Raw genomic sequence first — 24,572 nt, 5'->3', positions numbered from 1 at the left:
GCGCAGGGCTAGTGGATTGCTCGGTGCGTAAAAGTGCTGTTGTTAATTAGACGCTTAGGCATTGAGGCGTACGAGGCGAGGCGAAAATACTTGAAAGGGTCCACCAGGTGTGCCCGACAATGAGCGCCCTTTTTTTGGAAGCTCCGGCTCACGTAATTCAGCTTTATAATGTGCCCAAGATTTGCTCTTATATTTTCTTTTTTTTTTTCCGGGGTAGCTGCATGGAGACAATGCCGTAACCAGAACTTCTGGTGTTTTTTTTTAATCTTTTCAAGAGGTTTATCGCAGTCTAAAAAAAAAAAAACTCATGACTGTTAAGTTCCTCTGTAAATCTGTAAAACTTACATGGCCTGTCTTTAAAAAAAAAAGTAAGGTTCATATAGACAGCCTGCGATATTCCTTCGGTAGTTATTTAGGCAGGACGTATAAAATTCGGACAAACATGAAACCGGGTTGGGCCTTCAGGCAGTAGTTTCGCAAGCGCGAGTATTGATTGCAGCATACTGCGAATGGTCAACCGCAGCTTAGCTCACTTCACCATCATCATCAAACCATCATCAACAATGACTGGCGGAGGGCGACGACGTTGCTTGTACTCAGTAATTCACTAATAAACATCATCATCATCGGTAAGCGCCGGAACTCGGCTGCTACTCCTCCAACCAGTTCGCTGCAGTAAATACAATCATACCAGCCCTCAACAACCAAGATTCAAGTCCTTTTTTCTCTCTTTTCTTCTCCTATCATCTGCCGAAGCAGTTGGCCAGCGCGACGGCTCGGTTAACATCGCCGTTTTCCATTAAATTTATTCCTTCTCTCTCTCATCAGTGACAATATTCAGGATACACCACACACGGTTGCATCCATTCATGGCAAATAACACAGAAAAAGCTACTATAGCCGGCTCGCTAACAATAAACTAGCCCAAAGCCAAGACTAATAGTTCCATGCACATCACGACCACTTCGTTACAGCCCTCATTATCATCATGTCCCCTCCCCTCTCAGCCGAGAACACGTGCACGATGTCGAGAACAGCGGCGTGTGGTGCGCTTTGGGCGTAGAGCGGGCGAGACACGTACCTGGATTCTGGCCTCCGGCAGTGCGATCTTTTCGGCCAGCCTCTCGCGGGCGAACACGTCTGGGTAGTGGGTGCGCTCGAACTCTGCGCGACCACACACAACGGCAGTGGGAAATTAACAAAAAGATGAAGGAAGCTCCCACTAACGCGTAAGACTTGAAGGTAGCGAAGCTGTACGCAACCTTCACGACCATCACAGCGGTTTAAGTCCACGATTGCAGCCGCTTTGTTTCTTCTTCGCTGCCGCAACGACCTTTACTCCATCATTGTTGCTATAACGGCAAAGAAGAAGCAGATCGAAGAAGCAGAACGAACGAACGGAACGCGTTAAACTAGGCGCCTGCATGCAGGTGCAACGTGCACCCTATCACGTGCTCTGTGTCGAGCAGGAGGTGTGATTCCTCTCCCCACAACCCCAGCCGTGTGGGTAAGACGACTGACTCTAACTCACGCAGGTTTGAATCCTGCCGGTGCCGGTGATTTCTTTTGTTTATACTGTTATACATAGTTTTGTGAAACGCCGGAATTAGCGAAATGTTAAACAGCTTCGCTGTTAATAAAATACATTAAACTTCTTGTGCCGACATGCTTCCCCCATGTATACAGTATATAAACTCCCCTATGCTCATGCTCATCAGGCCGGAGCAGTTTTCAAGCGGTTTGCTGGCCGGTAGATGGGCGCAGGCGTACCTTTTTCGAGAGCCTCGATCTGCTCGTTGGTGAAGGAGGTCCTGTTTCGCTGCAGCTTCCGCTTGAGGCGCAGACGCATCTGCGAGTCCTCGTCGCACGACGAGCTGTTCTCCGAGTTGCCGTCAGAGGTGCCGCCGTCGCCGCCTTCTGCGAGACACGCCAAGCACCGCGGATTACGAGGCAAGAAATGGCTGGTCCTTTGGTTCTATCGACGAAACCAATGTTCCCTACCCGCAGAAGTGCGCGATGCTTTAAGGCTAAAGCCTTAAATCTTGATATTTCAAATATGCGCGATGTGAGGTCCAGATATTGGAGTTCTACTAGGCGGCGATCGTACGCCGGGGGCATCGAGCGCCAGTAAAGGGAAACAGCAGTGCGGGAAGAGGATGACTCTCAGGAAAGGAGACGCATGCGCGCGCTGGAAAATGGCGATGCTGGCGAGCGGAACGAGCTCTGGAGGGTGGGGACTGGCGTCGCCGCAAAGTTCAACAAAAAGTTCAACAGCAAATCGAGAGAAGGTTCAACTATAGGCTTTCGTATGCACATTATTGGAAGGTTCTAAGCATCCCCCGTTGCTTTTTTTTTTTTTCGCTGTGAACCGTAGGAGACACCGTCACGACGACGTGCAAGGCAGAAAACATCCTGCGGCGAACACGTTTAGCGTGGGCCAAGCCACGCCACGCGACGGCATGGCGTGATTGCTTCCTTTCCGTCGAAATCGGGCGTTCTAAGTTCTAAGGTATCATGGCACCGGACGCTGCCCAAGGAACTACGGATCGTCAATGTGGCTATACACATCCGCTGTGGTCGCAGGGCCGAAGCATTTATTTGGATTTAGAGTCCGCACGACCTCCTTTTCTAAAATGTCACTTTTTACACCATGCAGGAGTGGGATATGGGAGCAGCTGTGATACGTGCTCTACATTCGCTCAGCAGCCACATCTGAAGCCGTGGCAGGAAGACGATGCGGGGCGGGAAGGTTGGAACGGTAATGATTCGCATTTAAAAGATTGCACAAAAAACACCCAAGCCTGCGCGTTAAACCTCAAATCAATCCCCTAAGCCTGATTATGTGTGACGATGCGAAAGCATGGATGTGCTGCCGTATGCGTGGAGCAGCCGATGTGCAGACAGACAGGAGGAGCTTTTGCACTGCCGGCAGTGACGCTACTCTCGTGCGCTTACGTTAAGCTGTGTTACCACTTAAAAATAAAAGCACGACTTATTCATATTAGACAAAGCCGCTCCAGGGTTCCACATTTTTATTCTCAAGAACACCCACCAAAGTTTGAAATCGCTAGACCTGGACGATTGCAACACCAACCAGTGCCCGCTCCACCGCGTGGCAGTGGTGTTGTTAAAAGAGCAGCGTATACAATCGACACGTCAGAGGATTAGTTTGTTACACTCCTCTAACGCCGCTAGTTAACTCTTTCGCTACCGCCGGAAAATTGACTAATTTTAGGGGTCCAAGAAAACATTTTTTTTCCTGCTAAAAAATTGGTAAGGCAGTAATTGCAGGAACACAAAATGCAGATTATTTAACGGCCTTTCCAATAACAGCAGTTTTTCAAAGGTTTTTATATATCATAGTTGTAAAAAAAATATCAAAATCAAAATTTCTGTCAAGTTGTCGAAAAAAAATGACAAAAAAGGAGTTGTGTTTATCAAACCACCGGTAGTAGAAAAAAATTAGAATATATATTTTGTAGGGAAACATTTCAAAAGCACGCCCTAGAAAAAATGTCGACTTTCGCGGAACAGTTTGTCAGATATAAAAAAAAATATGTTAGCATGCACGGTGGTAGTGTCATGCGGTGAAGCCCAACCTCCAATTCAAAATGTGCAATTTCGGGTGGTTTCCTGGAATAAACCTGGTGGTTTGTCATTATCAGAGGCACCAATTTGCCCCCACATAACGTAAAAACATCATGTCAATGGCTGACTTTTCATTTACAGGGAGCACAATATTTGGGACTAGCACGCGATGCGGAAAAAAAACATGCATGAAGTTGAAAACTGCACGCCGTCGCTGATGCTTGTTGTCGTTCACGGTCAGTTATCTCTCAAAACATAAAGCTGAGCTTTATTATCATCTTCTTACTCGCAATTGTAGCCTTGCTCGCAAAAATGAGGTACGATGAGCTAGAATCGTGCCCTCCGATCTTTGGCCGAGTAGCAGTTGCGCGATGAAAAAGATCAGCACAACGAGCCTCCTCTATTGCAGCGCCACCTAACATTTTTCAAATGAAACAGTACAAAAACTTCTCGGAGACTCCGTACGAATAGACAGTTTAACTAAGTAGCAACATTAGACACCCGGATATACCCTCGCATGGAAACGAAACTGGAAGTCGAACAGCTGGCAGTGTAAGGCCAGTTTGAAGCGCTGTCCTCGGCGGAACAGATATCTGGCGACTGGGTGTGATCTTTTGACTTGCATCTGAAGTTCTTATCGCAGAAATCGGGTTAGGGTTCGGTGAAATCAGGAGCAGCATGCTTTGCTCGAGGATCAGTCGCGGACGCTCAAGGTGCAATGGCAGGTAGCCTTGAAGTTGGGTAACTGCGTAGTAGCGCTAAATATGAATTTCGCGATGCAGAAACGAAACCGAAACTGTTGTAAACTGTTTGCGAATGGTCCTGGGGTAAGTAGAACTACCACAGTACTTAGAACAACGTGCGCAAAGGCAATAAAACTGCCTAAAATCATAAAGTAGCTTTGCAACCAGGCACTGCTTGACATTTTCAGACGACTTCTGGAATTATTACTGTCAGAGCGGGAACCGGACGATTGAAAATCGTTTGCTAGTTCCCCATTCACGCCCTGATAGCAAAAAACATAGGCAAAAAACAAGCGCTGGTGCAGAGTAATTACGAGTTGCACGCATTCTTCGTTGGTAGCAACGACGCGCGATGACCACGCCCCTTTTCCACACCCAGGTGGTTCAAAAGCGTGTCAGAAATTCTGTTTCCGTAGCAAAAATGAAAACAAAACTGATTTTGAAAGGCCATTTTCTGATCTAATACCCGTGCTACACGAGCGTTTGGAAGGACATTTCAGTCGAAGGACCTTCGAAATTTCAAATGCCATTCGAACTGGAAGGAGTTTCGCCGATCTACACGGCGATTCTCAAAGGCAGTTGAAAGTTTCCGCATTCGCCCGCCATGTTTTGGTGTCGCCACTGCTGCCAAGTTTCGTTCTTGGCGAAAATGTAATTTTAGAGTTAAAATGGGCAAAAAAGCAATTATTAGAGACCAAATTGATAACTATCTACAAGCGCGAACAAAACATGCTCAAGGCAGCCAGCTTCTTTTTGTCTTTTTTCTCACCGCCGGTGTTGAGAGTACCAAGTCACCTCGTAATCGTAGAGCGAGTGGCAAAGAACGAAAACAAGCGAACAAGTGAAAAATTATTAAGATCTTGCACTCCAAACACAAAGTTTTTCTCGTAAATAATTGGTTTTGTTATTACGGCTTGCAGAAACTGAGCCCGAGGGTACGACCGTTCGCGTTTCAAGGGCCTTTGAGTCTCTTAAAGGTCAGTTGTCGTGCTCCTTTGACTCAAATGGCATTTGAACCAAAGGCCTTTGAAAAACGTCGTGTAGCAGCTCAAAGGTGTCATTTGAGTCAAAGGACATTCGACTCAAAGGCCTTCGAAACGCTCGTGTAGCACGGGTATAACTCCGAACAGCTTTACTTGTTCGAGAAACGCGTGGAACGCTATGATAAGGTGCTCCCAAAAGTATCGATCAAATTGATCGATTTTGATAGGCGCGGTAGTGAAAGAGTTAAGTTAACGTCACCAAGGCTCAAGCGCCACTGATTCGGTCGTGCCATCCTGCAAAATGGCGCACCGCATTTTCAAACGCTGACGCGACCACAACCCGTTGTATATATTGTCTCTCCGTATATACTACCGCACGCCGGATCTACTCCGCAGCGTCGGCTGACAGCCCCTCACGCTGAGATACGACGCTGTATCGCTCCGGCTTCTTCTGGCAGTCATTAAGCCACTCGGTGGCCCCCACCCACTGGCAGGACATATTCGTCGCACCAGGACCAACGACCTGGCTCCCATCCTGACCCGCAACTGCGCCCCCAGAACTCCTTCGTTCCGCGTGTGGTCAGCATGCGGCGTTCCCTTACAAGCATGCTCAGAATTCGGCCTGAGTGCACCACCTGAGTAGAACGGACCGCTGAACCTACTCTGTCCTCCTTCAGCATCCTTTAATTATTCGTCCATCCGACTCCCCCACTTTCCCCCGAGCTCTATGCCGGTGTACTGGTACCTTCGGCCTTTCCAGCACGCCCCAGCCCTCCTGAGTTGCAATAACTTATTGTTATCGTTATTGCTGTTACTGTCACGGTACAGTGTTTGGCTGGATACTTTATTACAGGGTAGTTATTCCGCCGTGAACGCGATACAGGACTGAGACAAAATATAACGCACCAGGAATAAATCTTTGCCTACGTCCAAGGCCCCAATATGCTTGGACGAGTAACTAGGCGCAGTCTTAACAGGCATCGCAGTCACGCAGAAATATGGTAGCCCTGTCCGGAAATGCTTCAAACACCACATCGCAGACACATGTCCCTCGCCGCAGAAAGAAAGCGAGTTTCACGACGACCTCAGTCTAACTCGTGTCACTCTTGGAATGCTGTAGGGCTATTACTATATTGATTCGTCATCGATCCAGCTACGCCCGAGACGAACAAGTTCAGACCACGAGGAGGCAAATGCGGAAGGAGGTTCGTGCTGGTCGACACGTCATTCGTTTCACCTGGCCCCGCACTTCCCCGCACGACGCAGGAGCGCCCGTGCAGCGACGCGTGCGGTAAAGCCGACCCCTCAGGCGACGACGCGGACGCCGTTTCTCGCCTCGCGTCATCATCGCTGGCACCTCGCGCCGCCGACAGTCCCTCACGCGCGCACCGCTACAGCTAGGCGGCAGAAAAAAATAAAAAAGCGAAGAGAGAACGTACAAATACACGAGCTACGGGCAGGCATGCCGGCGGAACTGGATGGATCATCGAGGGGCGCCGTAATCAAGTTTGTCCGGCCCCCTAACGAATCCCATTAAACGCCGGGGCGGGCCCGCCAATGAGCCATAATTGAATCACGCGCGCCCACAGTCGCCTGCCCCGCTTCCTTCATTCCGTTGCTTCTGCGCACGATGGCAACGCGTGGTCTGTGGTGGGGGCAAAAATGCGCGCACGTGAACGGAAGCGCCCAAAGGTGTTAGCGAGGAACCTTCGCTCACGTTTTCCTCGGTCTCGCTGGCAGCACGCGATGAATGCTGAGCTCCACAAGACGTGAGGCCGCCTGCGCGTCTCGGAGTCTTGTCTCAAAGACAAGCAGACAGCCGTAATGAGACCGTAGTGGGATGTAGGGGTGTGCTAGACTCTTTACGGTGCCGTATACCCCGTTTAATCCGTCATGGAAGGTCAATGATCTAGAGGACCTAGGCGGGACTCCACTCTCGGATGCGAAGCCGCAACTTCTGACCAAGATAGGATGCTGCAGCGCTGTGCCGCTATCAGTGTATAGTATTAAAAAAAACTGCCTTGATTAAGGAGCGCCCTCCAAAGAAATATCGCAAGCGGGCGGTGGCGTGACGGCGTACGCTAGCAGTACATACAGAATGTTACGCCCGATGTGGTGGCCTATGGGTATGTCTAGAAGAGTCGCTATTTAAACAAACGTCGGAATGCAATACTTAGGTCATTGCTGAGGCGGTGTCATGAATCCGTGAGTAACGAACGAGAAAAACTACCCGTTAGAAGAAACCGGACAGTTAAGTAGGTGAAGTAGACAAGTGGCGCCACCTTTCTCGGAAAAACACAAGCAGCCGCCCCGGTTTCACTTTTATTGTTCATCCCCCCCTCCCCCCCCCCCCCCCCCCCCCCCCCCAACTCCCGTTTGTGGGCGAGACGGAGTGAAAGCACAGCTCCGCACTTGGCCTCCTCCTGCCCTGCACGGCAATTAGCCCTGCGCCGACGACGGGGTGCGAAGCCGGGGTCGATTGGGACTGAAGTCAATCCGCGCCATGCAGCGCATTCCTCAGCTGTCTCCGGCGTGTCGTCGCGAATGTGGGCCGCCTTTCCGAACCGTGACGCGCTGTCTGCATTCAGGTCTTTCGTAGCGCGCATCAACACGACCCAAAAAACTGTCAGCCAGGTGGCCCGAGCCAAAAGCCTTGCTAGCAATTCTGAATATTTCGACGTTGAGTCCGTAGTAGCCCCAGGCAACGTGCCCCCTCCCCCCCCCCCCCCCTTCCTTCTTTTCCCCTAAGCATCGTCGTCGTCCTAGAGGCTGGTACACGACGCTACGCACCACTGCAGTCTTTCTCATCTTCTCATGGTGTGACTATATTATAACAAGCTGCCAGGATGCTGCAGATTACTGATGCAAGTCTTACAGGACTATGCTAATTTCTTTCTTTATTTCCTTTGTACTCTATTCATGAAGCGTTCCTTTTTTTTATATTTGCTAGCGGATCCGTGACGCCTTGGTTGTTTGAATGTCCGCTTTTTGGCACCCCAAATATTTCTGCACATGAGCCTTTAAATTTCTATGCGCATAGAAAAACCAACATCAACACATGTATCAAACCTTAAATGATGCATCTATTCATTACGTTAAATGTGTACTAAATATTTCGAATTCATTTAGTGTCGAGAGATACCTGAATAACTTCTTCAGAACTTGCGAATACATCCACGAAAACGAATTCCCACTTCACCAGTAACAAGGGTATTTCGCGTTTTTTTTAGGGGTGGGGGGGGGGGGGGGGGGGGAATGACTCCAAATCTTACTCAACTTATTTAGTCATACAACTATGCGTTACACTGCCACCGTTGCTTAGGTAACTTAAAACGAAAGTCATGGAGTTGGAAAAGAAATCACTAACAAACAAAGCATTCACGAATGGCTACGGGGGCGAGACGTCTCTGTGCATGTGTGTCTGCGAGGGGGGGGGGGGGGTGCATTCTTCTAAAAGGAGGTCGAAAGAACATGACGAGGACGAGGAGCAGGAGGGGGAACATTCAGTGTAACGTACTCCATCATACCCCTCCTTTCTCATTTCTTTTTCTCACGTGAGCAGTACTATAAAGTAGAGGAGGTTTTGTGGGACAGACTACTTGCGTTAAAGCCATCAGAATTCGCATTCAGTAATCACTTTTCTTTCGTAAGCGCAAATAATTACTCTTCCTTTTTTTTCTTTCTTGCAGTAGCCTAAACTGTCCATAAAGACAACGTACAACTTCGCTCCATTCGAACGATTGCACTTCAGAAAGTCAGAGTACTTGCTATCCGGTTCTGCCTGCTCCTCCAAGTACGTCACAGAAACGCTCGGCGCGGAACATTAGGGCAGGAGAGGCAGAGCAACTTGAAGTCAGAATCTCAAAGTACAAATTAATTCCTCTGCGAAGGCACCAACGCTTCATGTCGAAGAGAATTGTGGTGAGGCATTAGCTGACCGATGTACCGAAGAAAGCCCAGATGTGCATAGTCTTCCTGATCCCCGTTATTCCCTAACGTCATCTAGCTGCGAGTTCGCCCACTAGGCGACTAAGTTATGCAAAGAAGCCAACCTATTAGCAATCTTGTGGGAAAGTCGAACCTAGTTGTAACAAAATCGCACCGGGAGAGAAAATTCGTTTGTTATACCCGACTTTCATTATAAAAGTAGACATCTGAATAGACATCTAAATATAGCAAAAATATATTAATATACTAAATTTAGAATAAGGGCTCTAAATGTAGGAAAAAATATAATAGAGATCTAAATGTAGTAAAAATATAGTAATATACTAAATTTAGAATAAATGCTCTAAATATAAAAAAAAAATATAATAGACATCTAAATATAAATCTCGTCGGATAGTTTCTCGGCTCTGCCTCATCTACGCTTTTTTATATCGCCCACAATCACGGCGCGCCCTCTTGCGACCGTCACACAAAACTTCATACCGCATAATCCACAGCCACCCTATAGCACCAATCAGCGGCCGCACTTCAGCCATGAAGAACTCTTTTTTTTTTTACAATGAAATAACACCTTGGAACAACCTGCTCGATAACATAGTCACGTGCAGCAACCGCCAAACTTTGTGAAATAAACTGACCAATCTAATGTCGCAATCTGACTTAATGTAGTAAATCTGCCGTTTTAGATTACTTTTTGGAGCCCTGTTTTTTTTGTTTTTTTTTCCTTCATTGTCCTTGCAACATTTATTTGTACCGTGTTCTTTCTCTTTTTTTCTCTCTTTTTAGGCTGTCTGTGTTTTGTTAAGCTGTAAATCATACCTTGCACGCCCCCTCCCCCCTTATGTAATGCCTTCGGGCCTTTGATGTTGAATAAATGAAATGGAATGGAATTGCTGGATGTAGAACGGGAGATGAGCCCGACGTGCAGCAGGCAATAGTCATGCACAACGGAAAGGAGCCAAAGAGCACTATGTTAAATCCTGCGCTACACCCTAAATATATATACGGCATTTTCGTGTGCATAATCCACCCCTACATATCTCGCTGCCTTGTTGCACCCAGAGAGAAAAACAAAAGATACCTCCCAGTATTCTCCATGTAATGGACCTTGTACGGCAACCTTTTAGTCAATGGACCAGTTTTTCAAATATATTTTTCTGGGCCAGTTTACTGGATATTTTTTGCCCAAGCGTTGAGCAAAATTAATTCGTTATAACTGACACCGTATTGTAATAAACTGCAGAAGTGCCATTAAAATTCAGCACGACCAACGAAATATAGAATTTCGTTCGTTATGTCCGGTCATTCGTTTATCAGTGTTCGTTATGACGGAGCTCTACTGTATACTCAAAATGATAAGGCATGTGTGGTCCACGAAAAGGAGACGAAAGTTTCGGCACATTTTGTTGGAATGTAATTGTATACATCCAAATCCACATGAGAAAAATACTGGCCTTCACGGTGACGGAGCTTTAGGGTTTAGCGGTAAGGCAAGAAAAAAAGACTGTATAGGTGGTAAAAAGAAGGCTGGAATGCTGGTGGAGGAAATGCAGAAAGTGGAATATACGCTAGTAGTCACATCAGGGATAGCGGCCTATATATATACGCAGTCACAATTCTGTGATATAAGAGTCTCCGACTACTAACACATTTTCCGTGGCGACACTGCAAGTGTAGCGCACGCCATCTACCACCTTTTACGAACAAAATTTAATTTGAGACAGCGATAAAGTTAAAAGACGGGCAAAACATTATCTTCCTTGGTGAGATACCACCTCATCATCATCACCGCTATAAGAAGTGGATATCATAATGAATAAATCAATAAACAATTAATTGATCGTAGGGTTTAACGCGCCAAAGCTACACAGTTTATGAGGTGCGTCGTAGTGGAAGGCTGCAGATTAATTCTGAGCACTTGGGGAGTGAGTGGGTGAGTGAAAAACATTTTATTGAGCCGGTGAAGTGGGAGTGGATCGCATGGCTTCCTGGAATGAGCACTTGGGGATCTTTAACGTGCGCCAAAATTTCGACACGGGGGCGTTCTTGCTTTTTGTAATCAATCAAGAATCAATCACGCACGCTGGCCTAAAACCGCGACGAAGCGTAGGTAATGCAGTTGTGCAACGAATAAGAGGAGGAGGAGAAAGATAAACGTTCATTTATATTAAAGGAAAATAAGTATGTATGTATGTATGTATTTATTGCACAAAAAACAAGAAAGGAAGGTCCACCAACAGGCGTAAATTGTCTCGCCTAGGGGCGGACACCGGAACGCCTGCTGGCGTAAGAAGTAAGAGCGGAAGTGGTCAGCCTCCGGAAGTGGTCAGCCTCCCAAGTCCAGGAGGCCGCGAGCCCGCGCTGATTCCAGGGCCCGGTCGACCAGAGCTTGTTGTTGCGGAGCCAAGCTGGTCAGCGCAGACTCCCACTGCTCAGGTGATGGATTGGGGGCAAAACTTTATATTAACAGTCAAGTCGAGCGGGATCGTGGGCGGGGTCCTCAGTCCAGGACTCCGTTGGTGCGGCCTGCCGTCTTCGCCCTTTCAGCGAGCCAAAGCTGCTTACTTAGGTCCGATCTGGCAAGCTCACTCTCCCACTGCTCGTGAGTTGCATTAGGGATTGGATCAAGGTCTGGCTTCGACTGTCATGTCAAACCATATGGTAGAGCGTATCTGGGCTGCTGCAATGTTGGCAGAGGGGGTAGTATAACGTGGGGTGGATGGTGTGTAGCCGCGTGGGGTGTATAAATGTGTTAGTTTGAAGCCGTCGAAAAGTGACTTGTTCTTTTGTTAGCTGGTCGGCCGGCGGCGGGAAGGTGCGTCGTGTGAGCATGTTGTGTTGTATGTGATGAATGAGTGACTGGTCCTCTCATCATCCTCTCGCGGTACCTGGCGAGCAAGTTCTCGGGCGTGAGCGTGCGCTGCTTGATTGCCGCGAAGAGGTGAGTGGGCAGGCGTCCAGATAATTTTGACTGTTCTCTTCGGTGGGTTTTGGTTTATAATTCGCGCGGCTGCCTTGGAAATTCTTCCAGCTGTGTACGTTCGGCACGCCGCTTGTGAGTCCGTAATGATGGTCGTGGCCTGTGTCTGCGTTATAGCTAGTGCGAGCGCCACTTTTGCCTCGAGGATGGTGGACTTGCTAGGGTGACACCTGTAATGAGAGCAGTGGGGGTGGCGACGACCGCTGTTTTGGTGCTTGCGTGCCCCTAGTCCGCCGCGTCCGTGAAGCCCGTCGTACTCGAGTCGGCGTATTGTCTCTCGAGGGCTAGCGCCCTGGCCGTTCTTCTGCCTTCGTGATGCTGGGGCTCATGTTTCTTGGCAGTTGGGGAACGTTTAGCTTGGATCTTATATCCCAGAGTATGTCTACCGCAGTATCTGTTTCCGTTGAACACACGAACCCCATGTTCGTGAGTACTTGGCGTCCTGTGGGCGTAGTACTTAGTGGAACTTTTTGTGCGTTCAGGTGTGCCTCCATAAGTTCGTCTACGGTGTTATATACTCCAAGCGCCATCAGGCGAGGGGTAGAAGTGCTGGTCGGAAGTGCAAGGGCTTGTGTGTATATATATAGGCCTTGTGTATGATGGTGTCAATCTTCCTCCGTTTTGTTGCCAGGAGGGTGGCGTAGGGAGCGACGTACGTTACTCTCGAAATTATGAAGACATTGGACCAGACACAGCATGTCCCGTTCCTTCATGCCGTGATTTTGGCTTGTAATGCGGCGAAGCATCCTGACGATTTGGGCGGTGGACGAGTCCAGCTTTTTTTATTAATTGGGTGTTTTCGCAGTCTTCCTAATATATCATGCCGAGTATTTTGATGGTTGGGGTGGGATAGATCTTGGACCCATCGAACGTTATATAGATGACCGTGGTTGTATCTCGGCGGCGTTTTTGCACCATAAAAAGCTCCGATTTCTCAGGCAACGATGTAGCTTTGACAGGTAATGCCAGAGACTGCACACAACGAAGCACGGAAGATCGGCAGGAAAAGGACGGGAAGAGGATGCACGCAGAACCATCTTCCTGTTCAGCTTATCCGAATTCTTGGAAGATGCTGATGCTATAATACAATAGTTGTTTTATGTCAAGAGAGGTTAGCCTGGCATTGTATTTCTGGTTGCTATGTTGACGTAACATTGCCTCACGCTGAGCTAAACGCACCCTGCTTCTATACCCGCATTGGGCCTCGTATTTATACGCGTACGCGTGTCCTGTGAGATGGATCTTGTACTAATCGCAGAACCGTGTGAATAAAGACCACAGCGAGGGAAGATGGGGCAGAGAAGGATCAGTTTAGAGTCTTGAGCGGAATCGGAAACGGGTCGAGAAATGCACTGGGACAAAGACAAGAACAAAATAGAGTTGTTGACAGCCACCCAAGTGATGTTTCCCCGTCACAATAAGGGACGAAAAATCAATAAAATATTCTTGTTAATCGAAGTCTGTCAATTCCGTACGCTGTGTGTGCGCACTTGTGTGGGCTGTTTGCAAAACGGGAGCCTTTTGGTGCACGCACGCGTGCACAGATCGTGTAACGGCGCCATTAATCAGTTCCCCGCATACGGGCAGCAAACATCACTCGCCCCTAATCCTCGAATCAACCCTACTTTCAAGCAGAGGCTACTGACTGAAGCGCACCATAGCTTTCAAAATCGACGCGTTTCGCAAACAACTTCCGGGCCTCCACCAGCGCTCGAACAAGACCGTAAGCACCATTATACACACACGAGACGACAGTCAGAGGGCGTCAAACAAGGGCGCATATCCCTCCATGTTTTCCCCGGCGCCCTCAAGAGACGTGGGAAACTGCGCCATGAATACCGCACGCCGCCACCACGCCAGCAGCGGTGGCCGCGTCGTCCGCAACCTCGGCACGCGCTTCGTTGTCCACAGCAGTCGGGGTGCGAACTGAAAGAAAAAGGCGGACGTGCTGTAGCTGCGGGCGAAAAACTCTGCTACACTGAGCTTCCCGCAGCGCGCCTGGAAGAGGGGGCGTGTGGAAGAGCGTCCCACAGGACCTGCGTCTCCCCCGCAGCATCCCCCTGCTCCCGCGCCTCCTTTTTCCCTCCAACCTCGAGATCGGTGTAACTCGGTCCCCCAGTGGGCTTTCCCCGGTTTTCGGCGGCGAACTCCCCGGCGAAGCAAACAGGATTATCCTAATTTGGTCGTTACAAGGGCTAAAGTGTTTGGGAACCTGGTCGTTAAATCGATACACTTGCGCCTCTTCTTTCCCTCTCTCTCTCTCTTACTCCAGCTTTGACTCCCCTCCCCCTCTCGCGCACGCCCACCCCACAGCTCGTGCCGAACATGGCCGGTGTTCGCAGCGCAACTCCGAGCTGCGCTTTTCCTCTCCCTCGCGTCTTCCTTTGTCGCCGACCCAGGAACCCCTATTTAAGCTGGTCGCGGTACAGCACGCATTTGAGTAGAAACAAGTGGGAGGAATATACGCGCGCGCGGCCCGGCGCGCCCGCGAGAGGCTTACGTAGAACTGATTCCGTAATGAGGAAACCCTTCTCGCGCCCCGTTTCGCCAGCACGCGTCGCCACGGCGTATACCCTAAGGGCGGTGGCAATTCTGTTATATATTCCTCTTCCTACACGGGCCGATATTCAGTCACTTGCAAAGCGGCTGCCTAAGTCGTCAAAGTGTCTCTTTTCTCCTCTAACGCATCATTGCACTTTGCGAGCACCAATCCCCTCCAGTCCCACGTGCGACGTCAGTATAGTAGTGCATACCAAGTTCCAAAAAGTCTTACTTAAGAAAAGAAAACGTTCGCTAGATGGAGATTGCACAACATCGTTTCTGCTGCCGTCTTTTTATAAATGTATATATAGAAGGAATTGGTAAGAAATATGATGACACGTGACGAATGCGTTCGTGTGCCTCAAGGCCCGTGCACAAACCAACGCTGAATGGTCCTCAGTGCCAGTGAGGAACAAATTCAGGAGTGAAATCATATTCAGCGGATGGCACATCGTTGCGCTTCATTAGGAACAATGACGTACTCTTTTCCTCCTCTCCTGTCTCTGTAACTTGCCATTGTGCCTGCCGGGGAGCGGCAGCGTGCTCCTGTGCCTCCTTTTTAAAGACGATAGTCTTTCTTGGGCTACTTAAACCCAGAAATTTTGGTCTGTCTGTATGTCTGTATGTCTGTATGTCTGTCCGTCTGTCTGTGACTCGATTCAGCCACCCGGCCAAAGCAAAACAATGCCTGCGCAATAGTCTTATATAGTCACAGCTAAATCTACCCGTCTATGTCCGGTGTAATGTCCATTCTTGTCAACATTGTTGAAGAAGAACAAGACATTACGCAAATATGAGACAACAAATCAATACAGAAGTGATATTTGCAGTGTTACTTTATAAAAAAATCAAACATGCTTGACTTTTGCGAAATTAAATACTTCATCAACTGCAGAAAAAAAATTCACTCCGCCGTCGCCTGCTGTCGCCCGTGCCACTAAAGCTTCTGGCGCCATTTTAAGAAATCAACCGGCAACAGTTACGCAAGGTTCCACTAGATAGGTTCCACGTTCTGCTTGCAATGCACGTGGAGTATGGAAACGCGGTTCTATAAACGTTCAAAGTAGGGCGCCTCGATTAACGCGCGTCTTCGCCGTACGGCAGCGTTCGCATCGAGACACCTGGTTTGGAGCAGTGGAACGCAGGAAATTTAAAATGATTTAAGCAAACCTTTGGCGTCTTTACCAAAGAGGAACAACATGAGGGGTGAGCGGGAAAGCGAAGGGAGGCATTTACTTCGCAAAGGCCGATAAAGACTATCGTCTTTTGACGGCATTTGCAACGAAAGGAGCAGATACGCGGCCAATTTTTTCTGCTCCGCATGAACGTGTACACTGGTGGGATGACGCGCCGCTGCCTCCAACGAACACCAGGATCGTTACTGCTGCCATCATTCCGGTACTGACGTTAGCGAGGAAAAGGTTGTGGTGGTGACGACAAAGATGACGATGACGACGACAACGACGACGACGACGACGGTGCGCTGTGATGTACCGTTGTTACAACGTAATCACTTTATTCGTATTTCTTAGTCGAAGTTTTTTATGGTCTCAAGTATACAGTGCAAAGAACGCGCGTCATTCCTGCTTTTAACGAACTGTTGCTTATAACTAAGTCGGTTTCCTGTACCGGGCGGCGGGCCTTCCTTATACGAGGGTTTACAGTACGTACGTGCGCACATACGCACGCACGTGCGGACGTGCTTGCAGCGATGCATGCATATATTGTATAATAAAACGCCAGGCAAGGGCTACTCAACGCGCGATGTTAACACCGATGCGTCCTGGCGCGAATTTACATCCCGTTTCGGTTGATTTTTTCGACAGCGAAAAGGGCCTGTGGGTTGAAAGTTTTTTTTTTTTCGATTGATATTCGGTGTTGCTTTTTATTTACTGTCGGCTTAATTAAGCGCAAATACTCTGACAGCTTATGCTCCACCAGACTCTTTTTCCAACGAGTCTGACTATTTGCGATAAAAATTTTTTTTTTTCGAATGTTCTTTTGGTTTGCACTCATTTCCAGGATGTCTCTTTCAGCGAGGTTGGCTTTCCATCATTACGCATGTGGTGCGGTGAAGTATGCTTCACAACGAGTTTTTCTTTCAAACAGCGCTAAAGCGAGCAAGCTCCAATGCATACAGTCGCCGTTGTGCTCATTTCTTCCTGGCCATTGGTCGGAGGCACATGTAAGAGTTGTGAAACAAAGAATACCACTCCTTCGTACACATGATTCTCCCAATGGACGCATGCTCTGTTGGAAGTGCAGAGGAAGAAGAATTGTGGCGCTGGGCTGTTGTGCATGCCTCGGGTATGCGCCAGGCTCGTGCACTTCATCTTCACGGTCGTCTCGTTCCGACATGGAAACCGGCTGAGGGTGGTTTCAGATATGCTCAATAAAACCGCTATTGTCCTTGAAGGGCGCCGTCGTCTTGTCATGCTCGTTGGGACGTAACCACTGTGATATTTGCATAGACATCTTGACTTTAATGTTCAACGATGTTTCAGCCCCCAAGTCTATACGACTTTTTTAGTCAATAACCCATTGCACAAGCACCTGGCTTGACACGCCTCTTATTGACTTAAGCGCCATTTTTTTTTTCCTCACTTCTGTCACAGCCAGGTTCGCGCTGCCACTCTCTCTAACGTCAACGACCACGCCTACTTTTACCGGCATCATCCCCGCTCGTTGATCGCGTCGTAGGGTGCGCGCTAGCTACCACGGCTATACAGCGAACACAGCGCGAAGTAACACGCCCGCGGCGCAAATATTATTTCAACACGCCGAGCTCGGAGAGTGAAGCGACTTTCAAGACAGCGCATACAGGAGGCGCGTGGTTCCTCAATATGAAGCCGCTGCAGAGGATGTTCAGCCCCGGGGCCCTGGAGGAGACACCCGTCGGCTTCGCGTCTAGCCGCCAACCCCCTCGCCCTCACACCCCCTTCCCATCCTCCTCCGAGAGCGCGCTTTCTTCCGGTCGACTGGGCTCGAGCGGATTTGCCCGTGCGCACCACGAGAACCTTTATTTTCCTCCGTGTTCGATCACGGCAGGCGCCGCCTTCTCCTCCGCAATATGCGGAGAGACGGAAGGAAAGAGACAACGCAAAGAGGGGGAAGGGGCCGCTCAGAGCTTGAACAAAAAATATCCTCCTCGTGGAAGATTACCGCGGCATCCTCAGCTCCTTGAGCTCGTCAGGTGAGTCGCGCAGCCTGAAACGCTTTTTTTCTCCCCTCATTCTCTGCATCCCGGCATTTCTTTATCGTTCTTAATTTGAAATGTATACGTGTATTGCATATGCACAAATTTGATGTTCGAGCATTCATCTTCCCGCTAATTCCGCGCCTTTGCAACAGTTGGTGTGCAATTCTCGATGTCGGAGCCTTATGCAAATATATATTCATCCCGAAGAAAGGAATGACTCTTGTGGTAATGCGCTCATTGATGTAAGTCACCTTGCGTGCCCTGCAATGCACGCGCAATTGGGGCACGTGTGCGTATTTTTGCGAGAGTACTTTAAGTTTCTTCGACGAACAGCGCCACTAGGTACTCCGAGAAAGGTCCAAGGGCTCTGAAGAAAAGTAGGCTTTTGTAAATGTCAATCATCGCTAGATATTTGCAATGGCAAGCTGCTTTTCGCCAATATCTTTTCGTACCCCGTCAACCCAAGATTAGGAAGCTTAACACGTTTAATGTCGTACCGCCTCTTTTCGCACTTCCAGTGTGGCGTCCAGTGTGGCAAGGTATAACTCTTGCGCCATGTTCGAGTGATGCGCTTTTCGAACGTAATACGTGTTGTTTGAAGTGCAGAGAACCTTCTTCGGGCATGTGATTGTCGCGTAAACAGCTATTTCTTAAAAGCTATACACTTTTGCAAGTTCCCAGCGAGGTTGTCGAGGCGAACGCACGGTGCTTACTATACCGCAATTGCAAGCCCGTTGTGTTGCGGCAAATTAAACGCAGCAAAGTTTATCGTGGAACGAGGAGATAAAGGTATTGAAGGCAATAAAGGTAAGTAAAGGTAAATTTAATAAAGGTAATAAAGCAGATAAAAGAAATAAAGGAAGTAATAAAGGGAATGAAAAGGAAATAAAGGTAAAGGGACTAAAGCCAAATAATAACACGGTCTGATTTTTGTACAGGTAGCCTAAGAACTCTTCTAATTGTAGGCAAAGCGAGCCACTTACCCCTCTCAAAAGATACGACTTGCCGCCGTTTCCGGCTCCATGCATTCCACGTTTTCCTGTTCGCCCTACTCGTAAAAGGTGAACACCTCGCGCCAACGCCGAAGCACCGCCAATAACAAGCGAAGAAATGCGGCATTCGCCGCTTCTCGCAGCAGCAATGGGGCAAGAGGGCAGAGAAAAGCGAGAGTAGCGGAGAAACGTCGAGGAGAGAGGGAGAGTTACACACTGGCACGAGCGCGGAGCGGAGTTCTCGAAAATCGATCGTCTCGAGGTAATGCCCCGCAGCGATCGGTAGAACATAGCGCGCAAGAAGGCGGAAAGTGGCGGTCGGAAAAGGGAGAAGAGGAAAGCGGAGGATGGAGAGGAGCGCTCTCGGGAGAAGAATCTTGACGACGCCTCTATCTATGCATGACGCCACGGGGCACAAAGCCCCCAATCCCTGCGCCTCTATACACGCATCGCGTTTACCTCTGTACGTTACGCGGGTATGCGCACGTGAGCGCCAGATTTCCGCGCGGTGATTTTCTGCGTCGAACGCAAGGAGATCTTAGCGCGAAGGGAACCCCGAAACCACTGGTGCGTGCGCCACCATTATATTAAGCCTTCGAACACGAACTCGGCGTCGTTGAATACGGGAGGAGCGGCGGCTGCCTCGCGCGGAGGGAACGGCTTGCAGGAGTCAAGAGATGGCATCCACGGCGCAGCTTTTGTCGGAAGAACGGCGTACTAGCTGCATATATTTAGCCGCAGGGTATTCCATCGTCGCGATGTGTACGAGGTGGAATTCATTCGTGCTCGACTGTATACTGAGGGCTGCCTCTGAATATACAGGAGAAGCGACAGATTTTTAATCAGCAGCAAAATTCACTACCTTCGTCATTGAGTGGCGCCAGGAACGAGCAGCGGGGTTAGCGTACAAGAGAGATCAAAGCCATTCGAAAGATCGTGACGCGAAGCGTCTCCATCGACAATATTACGGACCCCTTCGACAGCGCGAGGCGGAAGCAAGACATTTCACGTGTTCGATCGGACATTCATACTTTCACATTCAACACCACCAAGAAGCGCTTAAGTGTCCTCGGACTTTTTTTGGATTTGACGGAGGTTGCGGAAAATTTTGAATTATCGTCTGCGCGGGAAAAAAAGTTGATTAAAGAGTAAGTTTGGTTGCGAATTCGAACTGAGAAATTTAACGCCCCGCACTGGATTGTATGGAGTGAGCTCCCCGCCGAGCTCAATAACATCCCCAGTGCGCTTACTGCTTTTTCCCTTTCCCTCAAATGACAAACAAGAGCAACAACAACGCGTGATACAACAAAACATCATTTCGGGTGATAGGGCCAGCATTTTGGAATTGTGGGGGAGTGGGTAATTCAACATTCCGTGGTGTTTCCGAATGGAGAAATCGCACGGCTGTGAAACTTTCGCCAAGTACGATAATGGTGTACGCATTTACAGGTTTCAACATTCACAGTTTATTTATGAATCTGGGCTGCAGCCATGGCTCAAGAGTATTTAAAGGCACAAGGATGAACTTCTCTACCACCACAATTTGCTCCAATAAGCGTTCTCTCTCTCTCTCTCTCTCTCTCTCTCTCTCTCTCTCTCTCTCTCTCTCTCTCTCTCTCTCTCTCTCTCTCGACAATGGTGTCGCCATCATCGTCGTCCCTTGCACAGACATCGTCTTGCTCGACGAGGTTTTGCAAGATTCATCGCGCTCTGTTTAATTTGTGCAAGCTCGATGAGGGAACACTGATAGATTTTTTGGACGCGGTATCGTCTGCTCCAGCCACACTGACCCCTTACAATGCTTCTAACCTTAATTGCTTCTCTACCGTTTAAAGGTTTTGAGCGTGCTTCGGCTTGCGGGTGTTGCGCAAGGATAGCATTGAGTACAGGGGAAACATTGTGGCACCTACCTTCTGCCACTTCGCCGGCATATCTCATGATTCCTCACGAATCACGACACCTTTGAAGAAGTGCCCAAAACTGTGGTCATTTTGTTGGTTTAAATTATTTTACATCGGAGCATTTTTCATCCCATGTCACCGCAGAGTCTCTGTCGCTTTTGGATAAAAAATATACGACAGAATGCCAGCGCTATTGTTTCTTTTTCTTTTTTTCTTTCTGTGCTATATTGAGAGCCGGCGATTGAGGGGAACAACAACAACAAAAAGTGAAGGCAGCTGCTATACAGCCCGAACAATAAATAAATAAATAAATAAAAAAACTCGCGCACCCGCGGATGCATCGCGGGCGCCGGTCGTCGAGGCGTTCGCGCGTTCAGCTAATTGGCGCACGCTTCGGCTGCGCCCAATTAGGCTTGCCTGCGCGCCGTTCGAATAGAAATATATAAACGTATATATAGACGCGCAGCGCGCGAACGAGCCGGGTTTCGCGCAATGCGAAGTGCGGCGCGCGGGAACAACGCGGCGCGACCGTTCGATCGCGGCTAACGGGTGGCCGGCCGATGGGGTCACCTGAACCACCGTCCGCTCCATTCGATTCAGCTGGACATTTCAGCCCGCGGGCCTGCTTTGTGTGGCACCTAGATTCCAAATATTCCGCTTTGCGGACCGCTCGGTGAACGTGTCACCCAGAAAATTGCATTTTAATAGAGGGGGAGGGGGTGGGGAGGGGGTAAAATAGACAATTTCTCGAGTGTCGTTCGACGGCATTTGAACGACACTAACTAGGCATGCAGCGTCGGTTGTAATCGTGTGGAGGTTCGGCCTCAGCTTTCGAGTCCGGCTCTCGCCAGTTGCTTTCTTTTTTAAGCCAAGTCCCTGAATGCTTAAGTATTAGAGGACTCTGGTATTAGTTTCAATTAAAAGTTTGATGTTGTAGGCTATAGTTTCCGGTGTTTTAAAGAATTACTAGGTATGTGTTTTAGGCTAGAGTACGTTACGTTACGTTAGTGATATCAAGGTAGTTACGCGGCATTTTCTTTCGAAACTCCGTACGACGTCACTTTAGTGGACTACCTTACCGTGTCGTCAGACGCCACTCTAGACACAGTGGTAAAAATAATGCCAGCGACAGCAATCTTGCAATTGAATCAAAACCAATTTCCGACTATTGCTGAGGCTACGCACAAGTGAACTGAAACGGGCTAGTTGGTGCATGATGCCACTTAGAAAAAAACAGCGCCAAAAAACGATACGACAGGGAGTAAAGACAAACAAGACAAACACTGCGCTGAACTGCCAATTGAGGTCTATTTAGAAGAACAATGAATATATACCAGAATAAAAAACAAGAAGGAGAGAAGGAAATCTATAACACAAACACAAAAAATGGAAGTTGATTGTGGAAATGAAAGCAGCCACGTGTAATGCGTTGATCATGATCCTAGGTATCTTATCTCCCTGTCGTACAACTCGATAGAGGGTGTGCTCACGCACCTATCTCCCATTGTGTGGATGACGAAAGCCTCGTGAATCTCCCTCGTGCGCTGCTCGTGATACCGCTTCAGGATGACGGTGCGGTGAAATGCTTGTGGGGATACCTTGCATTGCTGGCACTTTGCACAGTGTGCAGCTAGATTGCTGACAGTTCCTGTCCGTACCGTGCTTGCGTGCTCCCTGAGCCGGTCATTAATGCAGCGGCTCAAGGCTCAGGACTGTATCTTCGTAGCCTGCGCGCACGCAAGTCCTCCTGGGCACCAAAGGTTCTTCCGGGAGCTAAGGACGGTCTCACAAGTATGTGAATTCTGGTGGCGTGCGACTTGGCGGTTTCTACCGAAGAAGGAGCGACAACTCCGTCCGCAGCAGCCGCTGACGGTGGTGGGTGAGCCTGACTTGCCAGAAAGAGTGCAGGACGTTCTGCGGTTGGGGCCTAAGTACTGTGCTCACTAGAGGATGGACAAGACGGAACTTCTCAGTCTTACGAGGCCCGCAGCGTCAAGGGCGCCCGCGCAGGAGGCAGGAAGGTGCATACTGGAAGTGGTGGAGGCTCTCCCCCGGAGCACGAAGGACGACAAACGAGCGAATATAACGGAAACCGTTGCTTCTCTTCGGGATAGCCACAGCAAGCTGGTGCTCTCGGACAAGGAAGGTGGCTTCGCCGTCTTTGACTCCGGCAACTACGAGCAGAGGGTACAAGCTTCAATGGAGGGCAATTTTTTGCCGAGTCAGCGTCAAGCCAGCCGGATTGAAGAGGGATGCTGCTAGCCTATGTGAAGCGGTGGGCCTGGCACGGTTGGCGGAATCTGTCTCTTCGGCGAAAACGACACACTACCTTGAAGCTGCTTTGAAAGGTAGAAAGGTAGTATGCTGGTATCATTCGACGTAGTAGTCGAATCGAATGCACACTAACATGTCCATGTTGATCCTTAGTGCAAATTTGGAGGCAAAGAATAAACTAACATGGAAGAGGCTATAGTCCAACAGTGGACACAACAAACGGGTTGATGATGGCGATGATGCTTGGTGCTTTTGTTTAGATGGATCGCCTTAAACTTGACAGACATGTTAGGGCAATGTTAAGCCGGTAAAACGTAATAAAACGAACAGTTTAGCTGATTCCCGAATGGCTGCTTGCAGAGGCGCTTTAAAAAAACAAACAAAAACTTCCGCCGGTCTTGGCTAAATTAGTAACATATCTGTAAGAATAATTTTCTTCGCCAAATTAACCCTTTTTGTGCTTCTGTGTCATCGCAACAACGCGTCACCGTAACGCTGCTCATTCTTCTTCGTCGCGCTCACTCAACAGCACGTGGCGCAATTCCAGTGATACCGTCACTGCTGAAAATTAGGTCAAAAGTGCGGAGTAGTGGGTCGAACTCTTCGTCGCACTCTTCGGGGACTCATTTTCGGACTTGCGGTGCGTCGAAAAACGAGGCTCCAGCCATCCCATCACAGGGCCCAAAATGCTTGTTGACCTCCCCTCTACAGTCCTCGTCCAAGTTCTCAACAAAGCCCTGTTCACCCTATAGTTGTGACTAGCAAATACGGTTATTCGAAGATGTTCTGGGAGGAGCCGAGAACTCTTTCTTCACCAGAGTAGATTTCGCTTTCAGCTCCTCTTTCCCTCTGCTTAATCCGTGCGGCGATTGCCGAAAGTTCACTTTGCCGCAAAACGTGCGGTCTTAAATCTTGTTGTTGGCTTTTCCGCATGACACTAGAGCTGTTCGAAAAAGCCAGGCGCATAAGACGGCAATAGGGACATATATACGTTGTATATATGTCCCTTCTTATTCTTGCCCGTGTGTTATATATTTATGTAAGCCCTCTACCCCATCCCCCTATTCCTATGTACTCTTTCCTCCCTATCCCACCTCCCCTACACCAGCAGGCGTTCCGGTGTCCACCCCTAGGCGAGACAATTTACGCCTGTTGGTGGACCTTCCTCTCCTTCTATAGTTCAGTACATACACACAAGCGCACAAGCGATTATGTAAAAGGCACGGGACCATTCGAGTGTGTCGGACATGAACGTCTTCACACATCACCACTTCCTCGAGTTCCGAACGGGTCCCTGGAACATCCACGGTCGATGAACACTGCACTACAACACCAAGCAAGCAACTCACGACTTCGGCTTAGGCAGAATTCTCTTTTTCTTCGCGTGGTGGCCGCACATGCCCCTACTTAGAACATTCGCATC

General features: G+C 48.9%; 1 protein-coding gene across 2 annotated transcripts in view; it reads right to left on the bottom strand.

Moving 5' to 3' along the window:
• The window catches only part of LOC144174720 (paired box protein Pax-6-like), a 63,206-nt gene that overhangs the window by 5,816 nt on the left and 32,818 nt on the right, over positions 1 to 24,572 (bottom strand). For both annotated transcript variants that reach the window (XM_077703550.1, XM_077703551.1), the window contains exons 5-6: positions 1,771 to 1,917; positions 1,082 to 1,164 (exon numbers count right to left, since the gene is read on the bottom strand). In XM_077703550.1, the coding sequence (XP_077559676.1) occupies positions 1,082 to 1,164; positions 1,771 to 1,917 (230 nt within the window). The remainder of the gene's footprint in view (positions 1 to 1,081; positions 1,165 to 1,770; positions 1,918 to 24,572) is intronic.

The sequence above is a fragment of the Haemaphysalis longicornis genome, unplaced genomic scaffold (assembly GCF_048455015.1).
Source record: "Haemaphysalis longicornis isolate Haplotype H1 unplaced genomic scaffold, Haemaphysalis longicornis Haplotype H1 scaffold_3, whole genome shotgun sequence".
Taxonomy (NCBI): domain Eukaryota; kingdom Metazoa; phylum Arthropoda; class Arachnida; order Ixodida; family Ixodidae; genus Haemaphysalis; species Haemaphysalis longicornis.
Note: the sequence above shows the minus strand (reverse complement) of the source record. Positions and strands in the feature narration are given on the sequence as shown.